The sequence below is a fragment of the Panthera leo genome, chromosome A3, assembly GCF_018350215.1.
Source record: "Panthera leo isolate Ple1 chromosome A3, P.leo_Ple1_pat1.1, whole genome shotgun sequence".
Taxonomy (NCBI): domain Eukaryota; kingdom Metazoa; phylum Chordata; class Mammalia; order Carnivora; family Felidae; genus Panthera; species Panthera leo.
Genome location: NC_056681.1, coordinates 69,219,450 through 69,243,209, shown reverse-complemented (window position 1 = coordinate 69,243,209; position 23,760 = coordinate 69,219,450). Strand labels below are relative to the sequence as shown.

The following is a 23,760-nucleotide window of genomic DNA, read 5'->3' as shown; positions in this document are numbered from 1 at the left end:
TAAAGGAAAGGTGTGAGATGGTGACATGTGGGGTTATATAGCAAACACCTTGAAGTCTTTAAAGAATCCTTTAAAGAAGAGATCTGGGAACAGCCCTATTGTCTATGCTGAGTACACTGCTAAAATGTGAGGTTATTGTAAGGAACTTAATTAGAAAGCTTGCCCTGTGTTGGTTAATAAAATCTCTGGCAGAGACTTTGACATTTAGATGGAGCAGTGGTTCTGAAAATCTGGTTCCCCTGGGCCTGCAATGTGAGCATTACCTAGAAACTTGTTAAAAATGCAAATTTTCAGAACCTCTATATATCAAGGGAATCAGAAGCAAAGCAATCTATGATGTAACAAGTCCTCCTAGTATTTTCCACACTCTAAAGTTTGAGCACCACAGAGAAATAGAGACTAAACTAAGAAATTACTGGGGAGGTGGCCAAACTGGACTGTAGACTGAATAGGGAAGAGTTTAAAATAGGGCTAAATTAAAAATCACTTACAGCTCATTATCATTATGTTTGTAGCACCTATCTAAAACCTGTACATATGAATAAATGACAGTAACTTTCATTTAGTGCTTAATATATTTTAGAAACTGTTCCAATTCCATTACACACAGTGTTATAATCATTTTACAGATGAGGAAACTGGGGCAAGGGTCCATTAAACCCACCGTCACATGAATAATAACAATGGATTCAGACTCAGTCTGGCATTCAAGCCACGTGGTCTACTGCATTACGAATATATTCAAACCACATAGTATAAACCTTTGGAAGAGTGTGTCAGCAACACAAGTTGGTTGAAATAACTGTATAAACAATTATGATGACAATGATTGAAAGATGACATATGATTGGTTTATGCTTAAGCAATACCCACAACACTTAAGTACGCTATTGCAGTGAGACTTCTATAACCCCACCTGGGTGCTTAGGCAATAAATTTTAGGTAGGATGTCGTAAGTGAAATTTTTATTAAATAGAGCAAGAGAAAAGATACAGATGGTAAAATACTTCAGTCCTAAATACAACTAACCTTGATTGAATAAATCTAATCATGCTTCACAAAACAAACTGCACATCTAGGCTTTAATTCAATTTGAGTGAAGGAAGTATTGTGTCGGAACCCAACTTCCAATATGGAAGTTCTAGGTAATAGCTACACTGACTGAATTTGCCAATCTAGATCTATATGTGGTGGGAGATGAAAGTATGCTTCCAGATAAGAAAACACTTCCTAAATAAACCTGACTTTTCAGTAAGATTATTTTATCTGTGGGCCTCAAGTTTATCATCTGAATAAAGAAGAGATTGCCCTACAATATCTCCAGGAATGCTTTCAGCCCCAGCATTTTTTTTTTTTTTTTTTATTTTTTAATATATGAAATTTACTGTCAAATTGGTTTCCATACAACACCCAGTGCTCATCCCAAAAGGTGCCCTCCTCAATACCCATCACCCACCCTGCCCTCCCTCCCACCCTGCCCTCCCTCCCACCCCCCATCAACCCTCAGTTTGTTCTCAGTTTTTAACAGTCTCTTATGCTTTGGCTCTCTCCCACTCTAACCTCTTTTTTTTTTTTTTTTCCTTCCCCTCCCCCATGGGTTTCTGTTATGTTTCTCAGGATCCACATAAGAGTGAAACCATATGGTATCTGTCTTTCTCTGTATGGCTTATTTCACTTAGCATCACACTCTCCAGTTCCATCCATGTTGCTACAAAAGGCCATATTTCATTTTTTCTCATTGCCACGTAGTATTCCATTGTGTATATAAACCACAATTTCTTTATCCATTCATCAGTTGATGGACATTTAGGCTCTTTCCATAATTTGGCTATTGTTGAGAGTGCCGCTATAAACATTGGGGTACAGGTGCCCCTATGCATCAGTACTCCTGTATCCCTTGGATAAATTCCTAGCAGTGCTATTGCTGGGTCATAGGGTAGGTCTATTTTTAATTTTCTGAGGAACCTCCACACTGCTTTCCAGAGCGGCTGCACCAATTTGCATTCCCACCAACAGTGCAAGAGGGTTCCTGTTTCTCCACATCCTCTCCAGCATCTATAGTCTCCTGATTTCTTCATTTTGGCCACTCTGACTGGCGTGAGGTGGTATCTGAGTGTGGTTTTGATTTGTATTTCCCTGATAAGGAGCGACGTTGAACATCTTTTCATGTGCCTGTTGGCCATCCGGATGTCTTCTTTAGAGAAGTGTCTATTCATGTTTTCTGCCCATTTCTTCACTGGGTTATTTGTTTTTTTGGTGTGGAGTTTGATGAGCTCTTTATAGATTTTGGATACTAGCCCTTTGTCCGATGTGTCATTTGCAAATATCTTTTCCCATTCCGTTGGTTGCCTTTTAGTTTTGTTGGTTGTTTCCTTTGCTGTGCAGAAGCTTTTTATCTTCATAAGGTCCCAGTAATTCACTTTTGCTTTTAATTCCCTTGCCTTTGGGGATGCCCAGCATTTTTTTTTTATTGGTTTCATTGTTTGGTTAGTTAGTTGGTTGATTTGGTTTTACTTTACTCTCAATGCTCCTGCTCTCTTATTCAGATCCTTTCTCAGAATGCCCATAAGGGACCTGCACTAACCCAGAAAGGTAACGGGGTCAGAGACTTGTCTCTGTAGCTTCACAGAGGACACCGTCTTTTGAATTTTTACCTCTTTCTGCACTCTGGGTCCCAACTCAGAAATGCCTGCAGATGGATGTGGGGTCTGCTTGTCTTTTGATTGTGCTGGCATTAGTAGAAATGCAAAATGCACGACTGACACCCTCTTCATTTTTAATTTTTAAAAGATTGGTGCTGCCTGTGGGTTTTAATATACTTCTACTCTGCTGCTTTTAGTGTCTACTTTTCTGTTTAAATAGCTTAATACTGAGCTGTAGGAATTTCCAATTAAGTTTAAGGAAAACACGAAAAGGTTGAAAGTGTCTGCCTGACAACCATCCTGTTCCTTGAGACAGAAGGGTTGATTTTTGGAAAATGAAAAAATAATTTGAAATGACCTGTCCTTTTCCATTTCTCTGCACACTCCGCTTTCCACTCATTCTCCTCTTTCCCTCCATTTCCTTTGTTTCCACCCCCTCAGTTTTCAAACCCATCTCCCATTTCTTTCTTTTTTTTAAAGATATTCTACTTTTTACATTATTTATTTATTTTTGAGAGAGAGAGAGAGAGAGAGAGAGAGCGAGAGCTCACAAGTGAGTCAGGGGCAGAGAGACAGGGAGAGACAGAGAATCCCATGCAGTCTCTGCACTGTCAGCATCAGTGGAGAGCCCAGAGTAGGGCTTGAGCTCCTGCCCAAGTGGGGATAGAGCTCACCTTAAGCAGGGCTCAAACTCCTGAGAACTGAGAACCATGAGATCATGACCTGAGGCCAAGTTGGATGCTTAACCAACTCAGTCACCCAGGCACCACCCCCCCCCCCATCTCCCATTTCTTAACACCGTTGTCCAAGTTAGGCTACCTGATTTCTTGTTCATTATACATTATTAGCTGTGAATGGGTCTAGGACAATCTTCCATGCACAGCTATTAGGTTCTTTTCGTAAATCCCAGTAACCACCGTTGTTAGAGGCAGGGTAGGGTTAACCACTCTTTCAAGAGTTCCCAAAAGTGCAGGCCATAGTGAATGCAAATGCAAACCCACTTCTGCTACAAAAGCAGACATTTATTAATAAGTAGACACAAAATCTTATAGCCTGTTCTGGAAGCTTGATGAAGTTCCAGCTCTTGGTTCTGTTCGGTACATGAAAAATGTCTTGCAAAAAAAAGTTGTGCAAATATGGCAGTATTTTGCTAATATGGCAGGAACCAGCTCATCATCTGTCAGAATTAGGTGACTAAGGTCTGTTAAGGATCAAAAATAGCACCCATTTCATATGGGTTTGTGATGATTAAATGAACAAATACATTTACATCTCTCAGACTTGTGCCAGTTACAAATGTGTTAGTTCTTAGTACTATTATTATGGCACCATTCCTTATGGTAAAGGATGAAAGGCCTCTTAGATTCACATACTCTGTTCAAGTGGAAGCAAAGCATGTCTATAAAATATTTTGGCCAATCCACTGATCTTGACTGTTAATAACTTTACCAAAGAGAACCCATTCCTAACCTCCATTATGCCAGTTGACAAGTCATTTATTTTGCAAATTATAACCTTTTTTTTCAACATACATTGTAATTAATGAGCAATGCCATATCATGCTTGGAGATGATGATAACCAAGGCTTCTAGAAGCCACCTCTGGCTTCTATAATTCTGGTTGAGACATTGGAGCATAAATTCCCGATGAAGGCAGCTGACTCTCCTGGGACACAGAACACTAACACACATTTATATTACACTGTTTATGCTGAAATATTTAAGAGTAAATTATAAGCAGCCAAGCACCATGTCTCCTCCAACCAATTCTAAACTCACCTGACAACAATTTGTTAGAGGCTGCCTCAGTTTCCTTTAAATAATGCAGTTCCAACCACAAGGACTGACCAGCTGAAGAGACAGAATGAATAAGCACCAGTCAGATTGGGCAAAAGTTTGTTCACAAGACTTTCCACCATTCTCTGGGCAGAGAATGGCCCCTTATTCCACCAAATTATGACCATTTGTAAGGAGTACTGCAGCATCACTATCACAGCATCCACCCCAATCCTCCCAGGTATCGCGAAGGTGCCCTAGACATCTGCCTGAAAACTGCAGCTACAGTTTCTTCTTTCAAGGCAGCTGTAAATATTTCCTCTTTAGCTCTTGAGACTCCCGTAAAACTGAGATTTCTGGCTTATCCTTTCCCTAACCCTACCTTTATCTCCCTAGGCCGGAGACAATGTGAGACAGGAAGGAGACCCTCTTCTTCATGTAATGCTCTTGGGAAGGTTCATCAGAATTCTTTACTTACTCTACTCCTATGGCTTTAATTTATATAAATCACTGTCCAAAGTCCCAGCTCCATCCTTCTCTATTTTTTAAGAGAATAACAAACTCAGTAAATCCTCATTAATCTCAGATATGAATTCACATCTTTACTAAAATTTGTAACCCCCGAATCAATAATAGTGGCACTATGGTGGTCATTAACAGACATGCACAGGGTGGCAAAAAATTTGAGTCCCTAACACCCAGCTTCCAGCTGAGGTCAAACAAGGCAACACTCTGCCTTCTCGTTTTAGCTCTTATACTATAAACGAGTGCTCTTTCTGTGTTCTATTTAGTGCCATGTTTTTCACATTTTTGTGTTTTTTGTTTGTTTTGGTTTTGGTGATTTTGCTGTTCAAAATGGCCCTTGAACATAGTGCTGAAGTGCTATCTAATGTTCCTAAGCTTAAGAAGGCTGTCATATTCCTTTCAAAGAAAGTAGGTACGTTAGATAAACTTTATTCAGGTTTGAATTCTAGTGATGTTGACGCTGAGTTCAGTGTTAATGAGACACCAAATATATTAAATAAGATGTCTTTAAACAGAAAAAAAAAAACACACATAAAATGAGGTTATGTATTGATTGGTTGATGAAAATGCTGTGACCGAGGCTTGTAGGAACCTAAGCCCTAGGAGCAACGGTTCAGTATTCCCTAATTCAGTGTCTGTAGTGACTTTATAGACCATAAGTACGATGTATAATAAGAATTGACTGTATGCACCAAGAGGCTAATTTATATTTCACATATGCTCAGCACTCACGGGAGTACAGATGAAGACTTGACTCCTCTCCCCTTCAGGAATCTCCCATCTGGATGGAGAGGGAAAGACAGATCTACACCACATATGAGCATATGAGCACACAGTACTCTATGTTTCCAATAGAGGAAGGGAAATGAATGAACTATGCAGACTAATCAGCTCAAATATGTTAGACCTATATGGGAGGAGAGACATAACGCCTTAACTGTGGGGAGCATATGATATATTTTAAAGTACTCTCACATTAAATATTGCGTTATAGCCTTCCTGCCCTGTGGGATTGTTAGGAAAGATAGGAACATGACTATTTTATAAAGGAAGCTATGGAGCCTCAGGGAGAGGCCAAGTGACTAATGTGACATAACCGGTAAATGGCAGGGCCAAGAATGCAGCACAGGTTTCCTACGTCCTAATCCAGTACTCTGTCCATACTGACGCTGTGAGATGTCTCCATCAAAGTATTACCAGGAGTCTTAACTCCATACTGTCAGGATGGTTTTCCTCTTCTTTTCCTTTTGAAGCTTACTTGATGTATTAAAAATGAATATTCACAACCCTTGGCTAATGAATTAAAATACACATGCTGAAAAATAACAAAATGAAGAGGAAATGGCCTGGGGGTACGGGTGGGAACAGAACACAGTGGAAGGTGCTGAATTTGGGTTCTGTTGCTCTTTGAGCAGCTGTGGGAAGTTGGGAGACATGGTGTATTTAAGAAGATAAAAGCATATTCTCTAGCATGGCTAAGCCGTTTCAGTTAGTGAACTACTGAAGAATCATTATTATTATTTTTAGTTAGAATCACATAAACTTGACAGGAATGTGAGATGCTGGATTGCTACAGATTTGATTTGTTGGTCCCTGGACTGTGGTTACACAGTGACCACCAGAATCCCAGGGTGGACCCTAGGAACTAGGATGCAATATACAAGTCTAAATGGCCACTTCTGTGAATGGCTGATTTGAATCAAATCCTCCTAGCATTTTTTTTTTTTATCTTCCTGATACATGACTTTGTATTTGTTGATTTAAAGGATTACATAGACAGTGAGGAGCCAGTGAGAAGTAGTGCTTTTTCAGAGTTGTTTTCCTTTGTTTTTAAGTAGGAATAAAGACAAAATGTTCAGCCACTAGACATGTCATGGTTTTTGTCATCTTTTGGAAACCAGGGGAGTATTTTAGTCATAGTCCTAAATCCTGTCTGCTAGCCTCCACTGACTGTGGTCCTCCTTGCCAACTCCACTTGCTGTCCTAGATTTTTACTTTTAGGTGCATGTTGGCTTTGCTGGTCTCCCATCCAGGACATGCAGCTTTCAGTTAAAGATGCTGCATTTCACCAAGAGGGTATAAACATCTTCTCTTCCTTGGAGGCACTAGATTTAGGAATTTTTATTTCCTAGTGCTATTTTCCTTATGAGAAAGCATGAGAGAAAGGCGGAACTCCACCCTTACAAAAGATCATCACAGCTAGGCTTCTGTAGGGGGTCTTGGAGTACAAGCAATCTCATTCACACTATTTCTCTCCTCTGCTTTCCTCCTCTTTACCACCTGTCTCCTTCTTCCTCTCTTTCATTCTTTCTTTTTCTGTGTCTCCCTTGGCTGCCGGAGTCACTTTTTTTTTTTTTCCCTCCTCTTCCTGTGTTTTGGTTCCCTGCATTTCCACTGCCTTATATGAGATATGGTATTGTAGTGGGATCGAGGACTCTTTGTTATGAGTGATAGGTGTAATTAACAGATCACCAAAACTGATGCTTGAGTAGATGGTGTCAAGCCATATTTAGAAGATTGGGTTTGAACACCTGGCAGAACAAGTTTGGTCCAATAAAAAGAGCCGAATTCTTTCCCTTTTAAGAGGTCTCAAGACACTGGTTACATCTAAACCATAGGGGTAGGGGAAGGGTGCCATTTGCCGTTGTAATTCAGACGGAGGGATCACCTGGCAGAGGAGGGAGAGTTGCTTTTTAGGTGTTCCCCGCATCGCAGTACACGTGTCCCTTTGATGTGTGGAGAATGCACGAGAGAGGCAAAGCAGGGCGATTTTTGTGGGAAGCTAGACCAGCCTCCCTCGTTACATAGGCTCGTCCTCTGCATTGCATCCGAGCTTCAGTGATTTGCTGTTTGGAGACTGCAGATTTGCATAGAGCCCCTCGCTTCGCCAGCGTGTGTGGTTTTTCTTTTCTTTTCTTTTTTCTTTTTTCTTTTTCCTTTCTTCTCTCCCCCCCCCCCCCTCCACCCCCGCCCCACTCCTTCGTCTGCTTCCTCTTTTGCTCGGCTCCCTTTCCCCCGTTCGATCCCCCGCTTCCTCCATAAGGTGCACTCTTGCCTCTGAACCCCTCGCCGGGCGTAAGTGTCAGGAGGCGGCGGACGCGGGGATTGCCTCGGGAGCAGGCGATGCGCGCCGCTGCTCCGCGCGCTGCCCGGGGGAGGCTGGCGCGATCGGGCGAGCCGGCCGGGGCTGGATGGAGGGAAGGGGCGCCTCGATTCCATGGGGTCTGCTTCTCCCTTGAAAGGAGGTCGGGCCGGCGAAGTAGCCTCCCCAGTCCCCACACACGATGCTAAATGGATTTACCTAGTGGAATCGCGGTGGATGGCTGTCATGTAGAAGTGAGGACCCTCCGGGAGGAGCTTTAAACAATTTCCCCGCTCCCCACCCCCCGGCACGCACTCTCGCCCGAAACTCTTTGGGAGTATCTCTCGAGAACCTGGAGCCCTGGAAATCTGGGAGCAGCCGCTCGCTCCGCGCTCGCTGCTCCCCGGGGCCGCCTTCCCGGACAAGCCCCCCCATCAGCTGCATTCGCCTCGGCTATGTTTCGGATTCTTTGGGGCGCACGGCACGGCGGACTCCAGGACCCCGAGAAGACTGTCCGAAGGAGAGAGAGGATGGGTGCCCTGGCGCGGTGAGGCGGCCGGCCCCTCAGCCCACCCGGAGCCGCCCGCTCTCCGGCGCCCTCGCCCCTCCCCGCGCCCCAAACTTTGCCTCCCGCGGCGGTTGCCCCTCGGCGGGCGCCCCGCCATGTACCAGAGGATGCTCCGGTGCGGCGCCGAGCTGGGCTCGCCCGGGGGCGGCGGCGGCGGCGGCGGCGCAGGGGGGCGCCTGGCCCTGCTCTGGATAGTCCCGCTCACCCTCAGCGGCCTCCTAGGAGTGGCATGGGGGGCGTCCAGTTTGGGAGCGCACCACATCCACCATTTCCATGGCAGCAGCAAGCATCATTCAGTGCCTATTGCAATCTACAGGTCACCGGCATCCTTGCGAGGCGGACACGGTGGGTCTGAGGTGCCAAGTTCTCGCGGGTTACTCCCTGTCTCCTCCCTTCCAGCCCTGCGCTCGCTTCTTGGCCCCTAAGGCTCAGAGAAATGGGAGCGCGAGAAAGGGAGGTGCATTTGGGTGTGTTTGGTGGGAGCCACTTATCTCTTTGAAGACAATAGAAAGGGGCTGGGGGAAGGCGTCGCGGGTGTTTGTGGTGAGGGGTGGGAGGGGCGCTTCTTGTCCGGGTGCCGGGAGGAGAGATGTGGGCGCCTATTAACGACCGTCCCTGGCCGGGCGCCTGGGCCCCGCGGGAAGGGGGCGTTGCTAGCCAGAAGGTCACTCGGTGTGGCCGGATGGGGCGTCGCGCTCAGCCGAGGGACCTGAGCGCCACAGAGAGGAGGGCTCTGCAGAACCTTTTGTCTGTGCTGTGTGTGCTGCCCCACCTCCTGCCCATTTTCCCAGGCCTGGGGGAGGGAGAGGTTCCAGCTCGCACATTCCTTCAAAGTGTGCCCAGACTGCAGTGACAGTGAAGCGGTTGTGGTCCCAGGACTCGCTCAGCAGGATGCAATTGCTTTAGCATCCACCTCTTCCCTTAACTGGAGAAGGTAGGATGGTCACCGAGGCACCCTCCCCGCTGCCGGCCAGCCGCCTGCCAGGCTCGGAGACGACCTCTGAATACCATCCCCTTTGCTCCATCCCCACACATACACACTTCTCTTTCTCGGTGATTGGACTGAGTTGTTGTTTGTTTGTTTGTTTTGTTTTTAAACAGGGCAGGGAGAGGTTTGGCTACCCAAACCCATCTCCCTGGGGATCCTCTTTGAAGGCTGTTGGGATGAAGGAGGGCCTGCTGCCTTCTTCCTCAGAGTTGAGTGCTTCCCAGAGAGGGCTGGTGGGTCAAGGCTGGCTGGTCTAAGCCAGGAGGTCTGCCTGGAGGAGAAGTTAGAGTAGAGTGAAGTTATTCTCCTGACCTCAGCTTCCTTTGTGAAGAGCAGAGTGTGGAGAAAAGCCTTGGTTGGTAGGTTTCTTCTCCAGAGTGGCGGAGAACGTAAGGCCAGATTCCTCTCATCTTCAGAGAAGTGCCTATTTCAGATTCCCTGAACTGCCAATAAATAAAGCATCAAACTGTTTTGGGGAGGCTTTCCCACTACTAGCGTTTAGTCTCCTTCAGTGTAAGTAAAGTCTTCCACTTGAAAAGACAGGGTAAAAGTTGGGGACACTTCTATCCCTTCCCCTGCCCCCTTTTCCTTGCAGGGCCCCTTCCTCTTTCAGACTTCATTCAGCTTTAGATCCTTTGCCCCTCTCCCCGGGGAATTCTTCTCCCCTGAACAGCTGTTGCTTATACCTGGATGGCCCTCCTCCCCAGGGATAGGCTTCCTGTCTGAGGACAATTCTGGTTAGCTTGTAGCTTAACCTCACTGAAGAGAGAACAAATCCTCTTGACAACTCCTCTTTAGGAGTGGCTTAGAGACCTACCTCACTGTAGGTCCTAGGAATCTCTTCCCTTCCTTCCCCCGGTTCCTCTCAAGAATTTTCTCCAGTTAAGAGTGGCTAGGATGAAAAGAGGATGATGCCCCACACCTGGGCTTCTGAGCTGAGACTAGCCAAGGGGCTAGATCCCTGTGAAACAGTAAGGAGTTTCTGTTGCTCTCACCACTTGCTCACAGTATTCCCGGACCTTGTTGCTCCTTTTACCTGGTGCAGTTCTCACCCACTGCCCTGCCTTTGTGCACGACTGGGTGAGTCCCATGGGAGGGAGACCAGTGGGGGTGTGGGAGGGGCAGACAGAGCATGGGTAGGTGAGGTGAGCCAGATGGGGGTATTCGAGGGGATGGGGTGCCTAATTGTACCAGTGGGAAGTACTTGGCTAAAAATCTCCTGTGCATATTAACTTCTCCTTTACTGTGGCTCTGCCTCTCCTGAGGGCTGAGGCAGCTGAACGGGGAGCGCCCTGGGGAAATGGGGAGACGAGAACGTCTAGGGGCCCTGCCGCAGAGCGGGGCGCTCCTCTCCCAGACCACTGCAGCTGCTACCCCAGTCAGGCGCCGTCTGCTGGTCTTTACAAACATTTTTTTTTCTTTCTTTTTCTTTCTTTCTTTTTCCCTCCAGAATACATTGCTTGTCTCTGTATGTGAATGAAAACCTAGGAGCATGTATCATTGAAAAAGAGACAGGATAGAAGGCAGTGGGGGGCAGTGGTTGGTATTATTCTTTTGGGTCAGAGAACTTTCTCTTTCCTTTGAAGGTTATATTGTATGGTCATATTTGTTTGTTTTTGAAACTCTCTCCACCCTCTTTACACATACTTTTGGATGAAGCTCTCTGATTTCTTCTTCTTCTTCTTTTTTTTTTTTTTTAAATCAGAGTAACAAACTTACCTGTCAGCAGCCATTCTCCACCAAATAAAAGCTGGTGTGAATCTTTCATACTTTATCCCTTTCCTTACTTGAAGAGAGGGAATTAACTCTAGCTAGAGAACAATCAAGGAACATTAAAGATGAAATAAGCCTCTCAGGGGTGGGGGATGGAGAGGGGCTGAGAGCTGGGCAGGCAGGGTGGTGGCTTAAAAGAAACCTATAAGAAAGAGGTGATGTTGAATTTGCTGGGTCAATAAACTGTCCGAATATTCAGCTAATTAGACTAAGGGCCCACAAGGAAATAATCTTTGAGCCTAATAGATGAGGGTGAAGGGGAAGAGCAAAGGTGACTGACGATAGGGTAAATTCCTAGCTAAAAATCAAGGCAGGTGTAAATGAGGTTGAGTTCAAAACTTGAGACTATTGAAAACATACATATGTTGATGAACAAATGAGCCAGCCTGTTTTTTGTATTAGAATTTCTTGGAATCATAAGCATTTTTTTTTCTTAATAGGGAAAGCACCGTATATGCTCGAATGTGTAAAAGAAAAATCATGTGTGGTGTATTTTAGGGAATAAAATTGAATCTAACCTCTCTATGTTTTGAAAACTGCTGGGTCGACTATCCAGGTTCATTCTTCTTCATTTTCTCATCTTGCCATGCTTCATTTGCACTATTATGAGGTGTCACTTACAAGGATTGCAGGGTGCTGAAAGCGCTTATGGCTACCCTGAGCATCTTTGTGCAAGCTGACCCAGTTGCAGAGATTATGATGAGGTTTTCTTTTCTTTTCTTTTTTTTTTTTAATGCATATAAGAAGCAGGTTTTGAGATCACCACAGAATCCCATTTTTATTTTGCATATACTTAAAAATATAAATGATGAAAAACACCTCCATAAAAAATTATATTTCTATTTTAAAAAACAGAGAGCTGTGTGACTATATATGATTAAAAAACAAGCCTGCTTATAATTAAGGATGCTACTTAAAGCAGGCTAGAGTTCAGAATAGACCAGTGTGTTCAGTTAGTATTTCTTTAGCAATGTGCCATTTGTGCCAAACATAGAATGATGTCAGCGCAGTGCTCAGGTTCCCATATCCACTCTTGGCTTTCCTAGGAACCTCTGCGTACTTTCAAAAATTAGCTTAGAGCCTCTCAGTAGTTTTCGGAGATAAAGGAAGGAGAAAGCCATCATAAAATTGAACCTACCAGTGCCAGCCGTTCTCCTCCCACAAATATGAGCTCCGGAAATTATACTGTCATGATTAGCTTATAATATTAAAGGGCAAAAGGGCTTCCCCAGAAGGGAATGTTAACAGATTTTAAAAGGGTGGTTTATAATTGAAGTAGCCCAGTGCTGTTATATAAGAATAATAATTATATCTTGAATTTATAACATTTCTCTTTCTGAGGCACTTCTGTACATACACTAACTTCTCTGAGGACCAGTCAGTTTTGGAGGGAGTTTAACATTTTCCTTATAAGGATACTGAAGCACACCATAGGTGCCCTGGAAAATGGAGCCAAATCTCTGATCAAAGTCAAAGAGGAATTAGAATCAAGGCTTCGTGGCCCATAGCCCAGAGCAACTGAGAGGGTCCACCATGTGCTTTAATGGTTGATCTCTTGGAGATGAAATCATTGCAAGGACCAGAGCATAGCATTTTGCTTCCAACATGTAGTAACAACAATGAATGCTGTAAGGGAGGCTGATGACACCTCACTGATGCCCCACTGGTCACTTCATTGATTCTGCTGAGGAGGGTTTTGTTTTTCTTTTGTTTTTCTCAGGGACGAAAGTTGCAGTGATACACCGATCCCTTTGCTCCTTTGTCTAGCAACCAAGAAAGTTAGCAAAACCTTTTGCAATATACTTCACTTAGCATTGAAGAAAAATTTAGCTTTTCTGGTAATTAATTCATACGTGTGACCCAAAACATTTTTGGCTATGAATATTGTGCTGAAGGAGACATTTCGACCTTACACCTCTTTCTTACTTTGGCTTTTTGGACAAAAACATGCATCACTGCAATGCTATTTTAGATAAGACGGTCAGGTAATATTTCTAGAAGAAGTTTTTAATAAATCGTGGTCCAAGTAATCCAAGACTCGAGGGTAACTTTTGGTTGCCCTCCACTTTAATATATTTATTTATTTTTGTTGATTGTCCATCCATTGCTTCAGAAAATATATAGTATGTGCATGTTTTTGTATTTGTGCGCCAGGTACCATGGAAGGCCGGATAGTAATTGGGATAATGGGAATAGAGGTAAGGGAGGAGGAGCAAGATACCCAAGGCAGGACCATCAGAAAATTTACAGTTTAGTTCCAAAAATCCAAGCTACTGTTAGAAACAGTTAATCTTTAAGCAGACAAACAAAACTTGTTCTTTACAAACAAATAGCCTCTGAGCATAAAGGCAAAAAACATAAAGTTTATGTGTGTGTAGCAATCATCTGATGCTCAACATGAAATGATCTTATAAAAACATCAACACAGTGGATTTTATCTACATTGTGTTACCTTGTCCTTTAATATTAATGTTGTATAAAGGGCTCCTTGCATAATTGCCTTTCACTAAGTTGCTATGTATATTTCTTCTAACAAAATATAAAGTCTTTTATTGTTCAAAAAGAGATAAGGCAAATGTATTTAAGACAGCAGCTTCACTGACTTAGATTCATACCGCTGTAAAAATAATTGAGGCAGCCTGATCTGGTGAAGATAATTCACAGAAGCATATCTATGTGAAAATCTGGCTGCTGCCACTTTCTAGCATCGTATAAATTTACTAAACTATTTGTCCTCACTAAGATTGTTTTCTCAGTCTGTAAAATGAAAATATCAGTTATATCTCAGTGGAGAATAAATGAGACCATGGGTTTGATAAGTGCCCAGACTATAATAGGCCCCAAATAAATGTTTGTTTAAAAAAAAATTAGACATTTAGGTTGTTTACACATCTTGGCTGTTTTGAAGACTGCTCTAATGAACATGGGAGTGCGAATATCTCTTCCAAATCCTGATTTTAGATTTTTCAGGTAAATACAAAAAAGTGGCATTGCTGGATCATGTGATAGTTTTGTTGTTGTTGTTGTTGCTTTGTTGTGTGTGTGTATGTGTGTGTGTGTTTCTTTTAAAGAACTTCCATCTATTTTTCACAATGCCTGCACCATTTTGGATTCCTCCCAGTGGTGTACAAGGATTTCATTTTCCCTACATCCTTGGCAAAATTTGTTGTCTTTTCGATAATAGCCATTCTAATAGGTGTAAGGTGATATCTCAGTGTGATTTTCATTGAATGGATAAAGAAAATATACTACATGCATATAAGGGAATATTATTCAACCTCAACAAAGAAGAACATACTTCTTTGGTATGTTATATCATGGGTGAACCTTGAGGACATTATGCTGAGTTAAATAAGCCAGTCACAGGACGACAAATACTCCACTTATATGAAGTATCTAAAATAGTCAACTTCATAGAATCGGAAGGGTATGGTGGTTGCCAGAAGCTGGGCAAAAGAGGGACTGGGGAGTTGCTAATCAGTGGGCATAAAGTTGAGTTGTACAAGATGAATAGGTGCTACAGCTGTAGCACATTGTGCTTATAGTAACAATACTGTACTGCACACTTAAAAATTTGTTAAGGGGTGCCTGGGTGGCTCATTCAGTTAAGTGTCTGACTTTAACCCGGGTCATGATCTCATGGCCAGTGGGCTCAAGCCCTGCATCTGGCTCTGTGTTGACAGCTCAGAGCCTGGAGCCTGCTTCGGATTCTGGGCTTCCTCTCTTTCTGCCCCTCCCCTGCTCATGCTCTGTCTCTCAAAAATGAGTAAATGTTAAAAAAAAAATTCGTTAAGCAGGTAGATCTCATGTTAAGTGTTCTTACCATGATAAAATAAAATTTTAAAAAATTAGAAGAGATTTCAGGGAGAAGACAACATGAAGTGGAAAAAACAGACTTGAACCCAGGAGACATGAGTTCCAGTTCTGATTCATCCAGTGATGGTGTTTATCCTCATAGACAGCTGTCAGTGCCTCATTCTTAGTAAAAGACACAATTGGTTATTTTATGTGCTATGATCTTAACAATAATGTTGAGCATGGCTTTTTATATTGTTTTTTGTCATTCATATTTTTAATTGGACTAAGATCATTTCCAACTTTGAGTTCTAAGATTCCTTAGATTAAAAGAATCTCAAAATCCTCATACTCCTGTTGTCTTTTTCCAGAGGCTTATTGATCCTAAACATACCATAACTGGAGATATTTTTGCAAAGATTGTCTTCAGGTCCCTTAAGCCATTGTGTTGTCCTCTTCATGAGTTAGAATGGCTTACTTAGGTGCACAGGAACCATGTGGGGGGCCAGGATCAGGACACTTGCCTTTCAGCTGAGGTTCTGAGGAATATCTCTTAGAAAAGGCACCTGTTTCCTTTACCTGGTCTTCTTCGCCAGTTTTTGTTTGTTTCTTATTTTTTTGTTTTTTTGTTTTTGTTTTTGTTTTTGGTCTGTATGGGGTGTCAAATATCTCTCTGCGCAGAAATTGGTGATAGCCTTTTAAATATTCCTTTCTCTCACAAAATGCAAGATTTTTTCTCCATGTGGATCATCTAAGAATGAATTCCCTCAAGCTTTAGACAGAAACTTAGTAAAAACAGCTATATTTTAAGTATACATTTCCACAGAGCCCTCATGTAAAGTGTCTCATTTAATCAACATCATAACCCTGGCAGGGCTCATGATAACCATTTTGCTGACAGGGAAGCAGATTTAGAGAGGCAATGGTTCTGCCAGGGTCACTTAATTAATAAGTATCTGCAGTACTGTTGCTTTTCCACTATAGTATGTTAAGAGGCAAGGTTTTTAAAAAAATACTGCATTTAAATTTAGAAGATCTGAATTTTGTCCTAGTGTCGTCATTTTCCAATTTACTTTCTCAAGAAAAAAAAAAAAGTTTCTTCATTAAGAAGAAAATTGGCCAAGAATTGGGAGCTAACTGATATAGTTATTAAGAATTTCAAGTGACTACATAGATGAATTTTGTATCTCCATTCTGGCAGAAGAAACTATAGTTAATACTATATTCTGATACTTGGCTGAGAGTGGGTGGTAAGATGGGTATGGATTCATAAATAAGGGGCATTTTCAAATTCAACTTGAAGTATTATACTCCATGACAAATAATATTATTAATCAATAGTAGCAATTATAATAAAAACATTTTATCACTAAAAGATGATGGTTACTAAGCAAATTTTCTGTTAATCACTAAGTATACAGGCAGATAAGAATAAACTGCTGTCTGTCATTTTTGTGAACTTGATATCTATGGGATTTGTGGATTGGAACTGAAGTAGTGTAGAAAGTTTATTTCTCCAATGTACTTCCAAGATATGTGGTTATGTCCATATTGTTTTACATGAAGCTTGTATGAATCTGGTAGCCATTTGTGTGTGTGTGTGTGTGTGTGTGTGTGTGTGTGAGATAGAGAGAGAGAGACAGAGAGAGACAGAGAGAGACAGAGAGACAGAGACAGAGAGAGAGAAAGTAAAAATACTAGACCCCTTTTAGTTATGGGATCTCTAGGTCAAATGTATTATATAATGTGACCCCATTATGGACTTTGCTATATAGTCATGTACATATTTGGTGTGGGTTTTTTTTCATATAACTATATTGGTGCAAAAAGTATTATGAAATATGTCTGGGGATTAGTAACTAGAAATAAAACTTTTAAGTAAATGTTAAAGAAGTGATTTTTACTGTGTGGTAAAATATACGGCAGTGACATTTACTGACTTGGACATCAGTTCTGCACAGTTGTTTTGATTATATGAGTTGCCATTGGACTAACATTGGTACATGTAATTATTTATGTGGTTCAGCCTGTCTTGGCTATTAGTTACCATCTGGTCATCATAGCATATTTTTCTAGATGACTACAGGATGCAGGGCTGCTAAACAGAAGTGGTATTTCTGATGCTTCTTAAAACTGAGATGATTTAGGGTTCTGAAATCTCTAATTTTACTTTAAGATCGGATTATCTAAAGTATGGATAGTTACACAGAATAAAGCACATCACTCTGGTTGCAGTGCTGTTCTAAAAAATATATTCAGAGCAAATATGGAAGTTCAATGTCATAGTACTCTGAGAGTATCCAGTTAGCACTTTCATTTGGGTATGCAGCAGGGTGTTTTAAAGAAGTATGCAGTTTTCCTGATGAGTTTTCCTTTTATTTTTTTTCAAGATTTTGCCTTTCTTAATCTGATAAATTCTCTAGTTTATATCCATGCCAATGTATATGTCATTACCTTTTCATTATCAAGTATGTTACAATCTGTTATAGAGAAATAGGACTGGATCATGACGAGTTTAAATATCTCAGAATTTTTGCCTAGAAGGTGTATTACAGAAATTGAGCTTTCTCTTTTTCTTGAAGGGTATTATTTGCTAGTCTATTTATTTTGTATTTCACATAGACTTCTGAAAATCTTGCCATTTTGGATTATTTATGCCTAACATACTCATTGAAAATTGATCATTTTCTACATTACACCTTTCCAGAGTTGAAGTAATGAAACTTTTCTAACACTCTAGACTAAATTTCCTTGAAGTGTACCTTTAACATTTTCAGAATGGCAATACTCTGTATCAGTCATTTTCCACAGCTACTGTCAGAGTAATAGCATATGGCGGAATAAGATCAACATTAAATTAATCTTTCAGCATAGTGGTTAATTGGACATGCTGTTATATATGCAAATAATATATTTGGTTTCCCCATTCATTCTTCTCTTTGGGACTTGTCCTAAATGAGATAATAGAGGTTTGATTCTACAATGGACAACTTATCATACCATAATCAAAAGTAGAATACTGACAATGAATCTCTGACAAACATCTTTATACAATAGCCTATGTTTTTGTATACACACGAGGTATTGATTGGGTACCTTTGTGATGATTGAAATATATACCAATAGTCTACTTGAACTTGCCAGTTATAAAACCTTTGTGTTAGTAATCTTATTTTTAAACATAAGATGTTGCTCTTATTTTTAAATAAAATTAAAATTTTAACTATCTTTACACAAAAAATCAATTCAGCTCTTGGCTTATAGTAATGGAGTAACTTAGATGCTGTTGAGGTATTTCACTATTTCTTATTCTATCCCAGTGAAAAGGCTGTGCAGAGAAGAACCAGGGCTATGAAAGTGGTGGTAAATGGCCAATTACATCATTTATTTATTTATTAATCAATTAGTCCTAATTATACATTAGGAACTGTTCTAATCCCTTAACCAAATATCAACTCATTTAATCCTCAACACTCTATGAAGTACTCATATCAATCTTCCATTCTACACACAAGGATATTAAGGCACACTGGGGTTAAGAAATGACAAGATTATAAAAACTAAAGTTCTGGGACCTGGATTTAAACCCAAGCAGGCTCACTTGGAAGCCCATGTTTGTAACCCCTGCATTATGCTACCAACAAGCCTCATTTATCCTGACTGAGCATTTTATTTTCTCCTCCAGCTCTTATCACCAGCAGTGCATAGGGGGGCAACCAAGGATGACTATCTGGATTTACTTTAATTTCCAGCAAGTCATTCGCTGAAGGTTTAGTACCTTATCCTTATCTGCCAATTTGTGTTTATGCATTGTGCTCCTTAACTACACAGGGCATCAGGAGGCTTCCTGTGCCTCCCTTCCTCATCACTTTATTTGTTTTGAATGACTTATTTTTATTTATTTATTATTAGTTTAATGTTTGTTATTGAGAGAGAGAGAGAGAAAGAGAAAGTGTGAGCGGGGGGAGGGGCAGAGAGAGAGGGGCAGAGACAGAGGGAGACACAGAACCTGAAGCAGGCCCCAGGCTCCGATCTGTTGGCATAGAGCTTGACTCCGGGCTCGAACTCACATACCATGAGATCGCATGGGGCTCAAACTCACATACCGTGAGATCATGACCTGAGCCGAAGTCCGACCCTTAACCGACTGAGCCACCCAGGTGCCCCTTGAATGACTTATTAATCTCAATATCTACCACCACACCAAGAGTAAAGGAGTGATTGATTAAAGAGGCTTATTAATGTTTATTAACTTCTTTCATTCTAGTTGGCAAATACATTCCCCACCAAACTGGTAGATCTGCTGTGATAATAGACTAATTTGCAAGTGCAGCCATGATTTACAATTAAAAAAGAACAGTTGCATTTTATCTGATTATGATTATAGTCTTATGAGATGACAAGAATCCTTCTATAAATGGTTAAATAAAATTGTATATTTTTAAGGGTGCCTGGGTGGCTCATTCGGTTGAGCATCCAACTTTGGCTCAGGTCATGATCTCATGGTTCACGAGTTCAAGAGCCCAGCATCCGGCTCTGTGCTGACAGCTCAGAGCCTGGAGCCTGCTTCAGATTCTGTGTCTCCCTCTCTCTTAGGCATGGTATTATAAGACTACAGAAAAAATTTAAGGATTTCTGCCAGTCATTTGTTTTATTTTTATTTTTTTTTAATGTTTATTCTTGAGAGAGAGAGAAAGAGAAGACGAGCCAAGGCAGAGAGAGAGACACACACACAGAATCCAAAGTAGGTTCCAGGCTCTGAGCCTTCAGCTCTACACCCAACACAGGGCTCAAACTCACTAGCAGTGAGATCAGGACCTGTGCTGAAGTCAGATGCTTAACTGATTGAGCCACCCAGGTGCCCATCTGCCAGTCATTTCTAATTAGACTATAAGTTGGGAAATCATTCATAATAGGTGGTAAATGCTTTGAAGTTTGAGCTACATTTTTCTTAGAGATTTTTTGTTTGTTTCTCCAATTTAATACCACTTATATTAACACTGCTGAAATTCTAGGAATTCCATAATGAGATAAAGGATTGGGTTTTTTGTTATTGTTGTTTGTTTTTTTAGGTCTTGTATCTATATCTAAATGACCTTGGGCAAGTTTCTAAACCTTTCTGTGCCTCAAGAGTAAGATTTTCCTCCTTGAGAGTAAAGTAGGGCCTATAATATCTACTCTGTAGGGCTGTCATGAAGACTACTTTATATAATCATCTGACACAGGACCTGATAAATGGTGGCTACTTTTCCAGTAATAGATTAACCTCTTTCCAACATTGGGTCTTCTCTCCCCTAGACTCCATTAAGGAAAAAAAACAAAGACTGAAGTTAGTTATAAACACTATTATCCTTGGAGTCTTTTAAAATAGATTGTCTTCTCATCATGCTAGATCAACTTGGTGGATAAAGACAAGGGGTTGAAATCGAGATCCTTTCCTGGCATTTGATTCATCCGAAAAAGGATGGTGCAGATATTAATTAGAAGATATGCATAAAACCAACAGTTTTTATGCCCTCTCTTCCTTTGGGAGTTAAACCAGGAACACTGCATCAGGGCTGAACTATAAAAGCTATTGATGCATCATAGTGTTGGACTTTGTTTTCTTTAGAAATTTCTTTTTGAATTTAGATGAGGATTCCTTAAGATAGGGTGGGGGAGGAGAGAGCATTGATGATGATGAGAGACTTAGGAAAATGAGCATACACTTTTTTTTTGCCCAATCAGCCTCTGAAAATGTCAGCAAACACAAAGCCAACTTTACCTGGCTATATTACAGCTGAAAGAGATTTCCGTAAGAGAAACAGTATTTCCTGGCCCAGAATCGCTATGTCACTTCTTTTACAATGGCCACTTTGCTTATGTCGTAGCCAAATGCTAAGAGTCTAGCATTTAAACAGAACATAAGCATTTGAGAATACTAAATCAAATGAAAATGCCGCAACTGTAATTTAATCACCTACTTTTAAAAGGTAGCTAGCGAATTTCCTAAAATAAATGAATGTTTTAACAGGAACTTAATATCCATGTTTGATTTTTTTTATCCTTTCTAAAAAGAGGCTGTCTTAGGGACTGTGTGATAGGCAAAATTTCATGATGGTCAGAAGCACATTTATTTCAAGTATGTGATCACCTGGGATGATGTAGCCTTTGAGATAGAGTAACTTTATGGAGTGACCCATTACTTTCATACCCCAAAGTGTGAAGAAATGCTTTGAAGTGAGTATTTCAGACAAAGCAAGACATGTTTAAGATAAGCAGCTGATAAAGTTAAAGTTATTGTCTTTATTGCGCTTCCCCCAAGGTTTTCTTATTGTGGTATATGAGTGCCACCAACAAGTTTAACTTATGAAACCAGGCAGCTTGAATTTTCCCCTAAATGAAGATGACTTTCTAGATAACAGATAATGAAGAATGTTCCTGGAGAAAGCATTGCCTGGCTCCTCTGGGGCTTATGACATATGAGTCTAAGTCCTACCTTATGCATTCATGCATTCCATAGTATTTTGGAGAGTTTGGAGACTCTTCATATGGAGTGCCTGCCATTCATAAAACAGGGCCCAGTGAACATGCCTTGGCAGTCTGCACTATAGCACTGTAGGTGTTTAGAAGTCAGAGATACAATTTTCAGCAGAGACATAATTTCTACAGAGAACTCATTCTTAGTTTAGCTGTAAAACACGATGTTGTGCTTACTGGATGCTGGCTTTAAGGTACTACAGAGGAACACACTCCTGAGTGATGGACAAACACACAGAGACAAAAAACCTTCAAAGAGCAGGGCAGTGCTCTGTCCTTCCCTTGCCTTTAGGAAGCCCTGATATCCTCACTGTTAAATGTCCTTTATCTGCAGAGAGAAAATGATAAAGGAGGGACATGTAGGGAACTGACTTTCTGTTTTCACATAATTTCTTTCATTCAGCCTCCTCATTCACAATATGCAGATATTTAGGTTATTACCAAATGTGGGTGTTTGTACATTCTATGCTGGCAAATCACTGTCCTAAGAGTGCCAAGAATGCAGAGACCAATCATTAGTCAACAATGCTTATCAAGTGCCTGCTACTTGTGGTGGGACATTGTCTTACTGACTCCCACAGGACACAGGGCCTGAAAGAGACAGTCAAATCCATTCTGTTGCCTTGGGCTTTAAAATTCAAACTGCCTGCATCCTGTTCTTTCAGGCCTCTGGGAGGCCTTCCCAATGTCCTAGAGCAGCAGCAATGAGATGTCAAATACATCTCCTTTTCACCCTACCACTGCTTTACAGACATACCAGAGGCTTCATTTACACCATCAAATGGAGTAGACAGACACAGACCTTCCTTCTCTACACATTTCTGTAGAAAACTGGCCAGTGTCCTGTTGGTGGTTGGGGAGATGTTTGATTGCATTTGTGTTTTCACATTTGTAGTGCTCTTAATTGTTAAAAATGGTTTCTCATGTTTTTTTTTCTTACATGATACATACAATAAACCTGTGGCAGGTTTTGCCCCACTTTGCAGTTGGGGAAACAATGTGGCTCGTTCACATTAAGTGGCCTGACTTGATCACATGTTTATAAATGGGAGACCTGGGACTTAAAACACTGTATGCTAGCTCCCAAAGGCCAGTGCTGCTTCTGCCATGCAAGTAGGTGAACACAGAGTATTTGTGTACTGTCCATAGAAACCCTAGGAGACGAGTATACCTAATGATTCAGTAGGGATTCTGGGAAGGAACCACTGAAAGAACTGAGTCTTACAGATCTGCTGGGCTACAGGGAAAAGGTATTTATTTTTTAAAATAAAATTAAAAAAACTGCGTATTTGGTGATGAAGGGAAGGAAAATTTTTCCTCTACTTTTCAAGGTCTTCCAGCTGGACAAATAATGACATTTACATGAAACTGATTAACAATAGAAAAAGACCAAAGTTTTATTATGTGTGCATGAAGGCCCAGTAATGAAATTGAAGCCAAATAATGACTAAAGAAATGACAAAGGCAGGCAGTTTTTGTTTTATTTTTTAAGTTTATTTAGGGCCTGGGTAACTCAGTCAGTTAAGCATCCAACTTCTGATCAGGTCATGATCTTGCAGCTTGTGAGTTCAAGCCCTGCCTTGGTCTCTGTGCTGACAGTTTGGAGTCTTGGAGCTTGCTTCAGTTTCTGTCTCCCTCTATCTCCGCCCTTCTCCTTGCCCTCTCTCTCTTTCTCTCAAATATAAATGAACATTAAAAAAATTTTTTTAAGTTATTTATATTTGAGAGAGAGAAAGCATGAGAAGGGAGGGAGAGGAGAGAGAGAGAGAGAAAGAGAGAGAGAGAGAGAGAGAGAGAGAGAGAGAATTCCAAGCAGGCTCCACACAGTGAGCACAGAGCCTGATGTGGGTCTCAGACTCATGAAACACGATATCATGACCTAAGCCATAGTCAGATACTTAACTGACTGAGCCACCCAGGTGCCCCAAGGCAGCTAATTTTTATACTTTTTAGATGAAGAGACAATAAATCTGTGAAGAATTGGCAGGACAAAGAAAACTTAACTTTAGGAGCTTCAATTAGTAAACATTCTAAACAGAATCTGGGCTGGGGTAGTAAATAAGTGAAAAGTAACAAGGATTATTTATATAACC

At 41.3% G+C, this 23,760-nt stretch overlaps 1 protein-coding gene across 21 annotated transcripts in view; it reads left to right on the top strand.

The window, feature by feature from the left end:
* NRXN1 (neurexin 1) overlaps positions 1 to 23,760 on the top strand; it is a 1,135,337-nt gene that overhangs the window by 696,578 nt on the left and 414,999 nt on the right. For 2 of the 21 annotated variants that reach the window (XM_042932255.1, XM_042932253.1), the window contains exon 1: positions 8,688 to 8,937. The exons of the other annotated variants lie outside the window; for them this stretch is intronic. In XM_042932255.1, the coding sequence (XP_042788189.1) occupies positions 8,688 to 8,937 (250 nt within the window). Of the gene's footprint in view, positions 1 to 8,687; positions 8,938 to 23,760 lie in introns of those variants that run through there. 21 annotated transcript variants of the gene reach the window in all.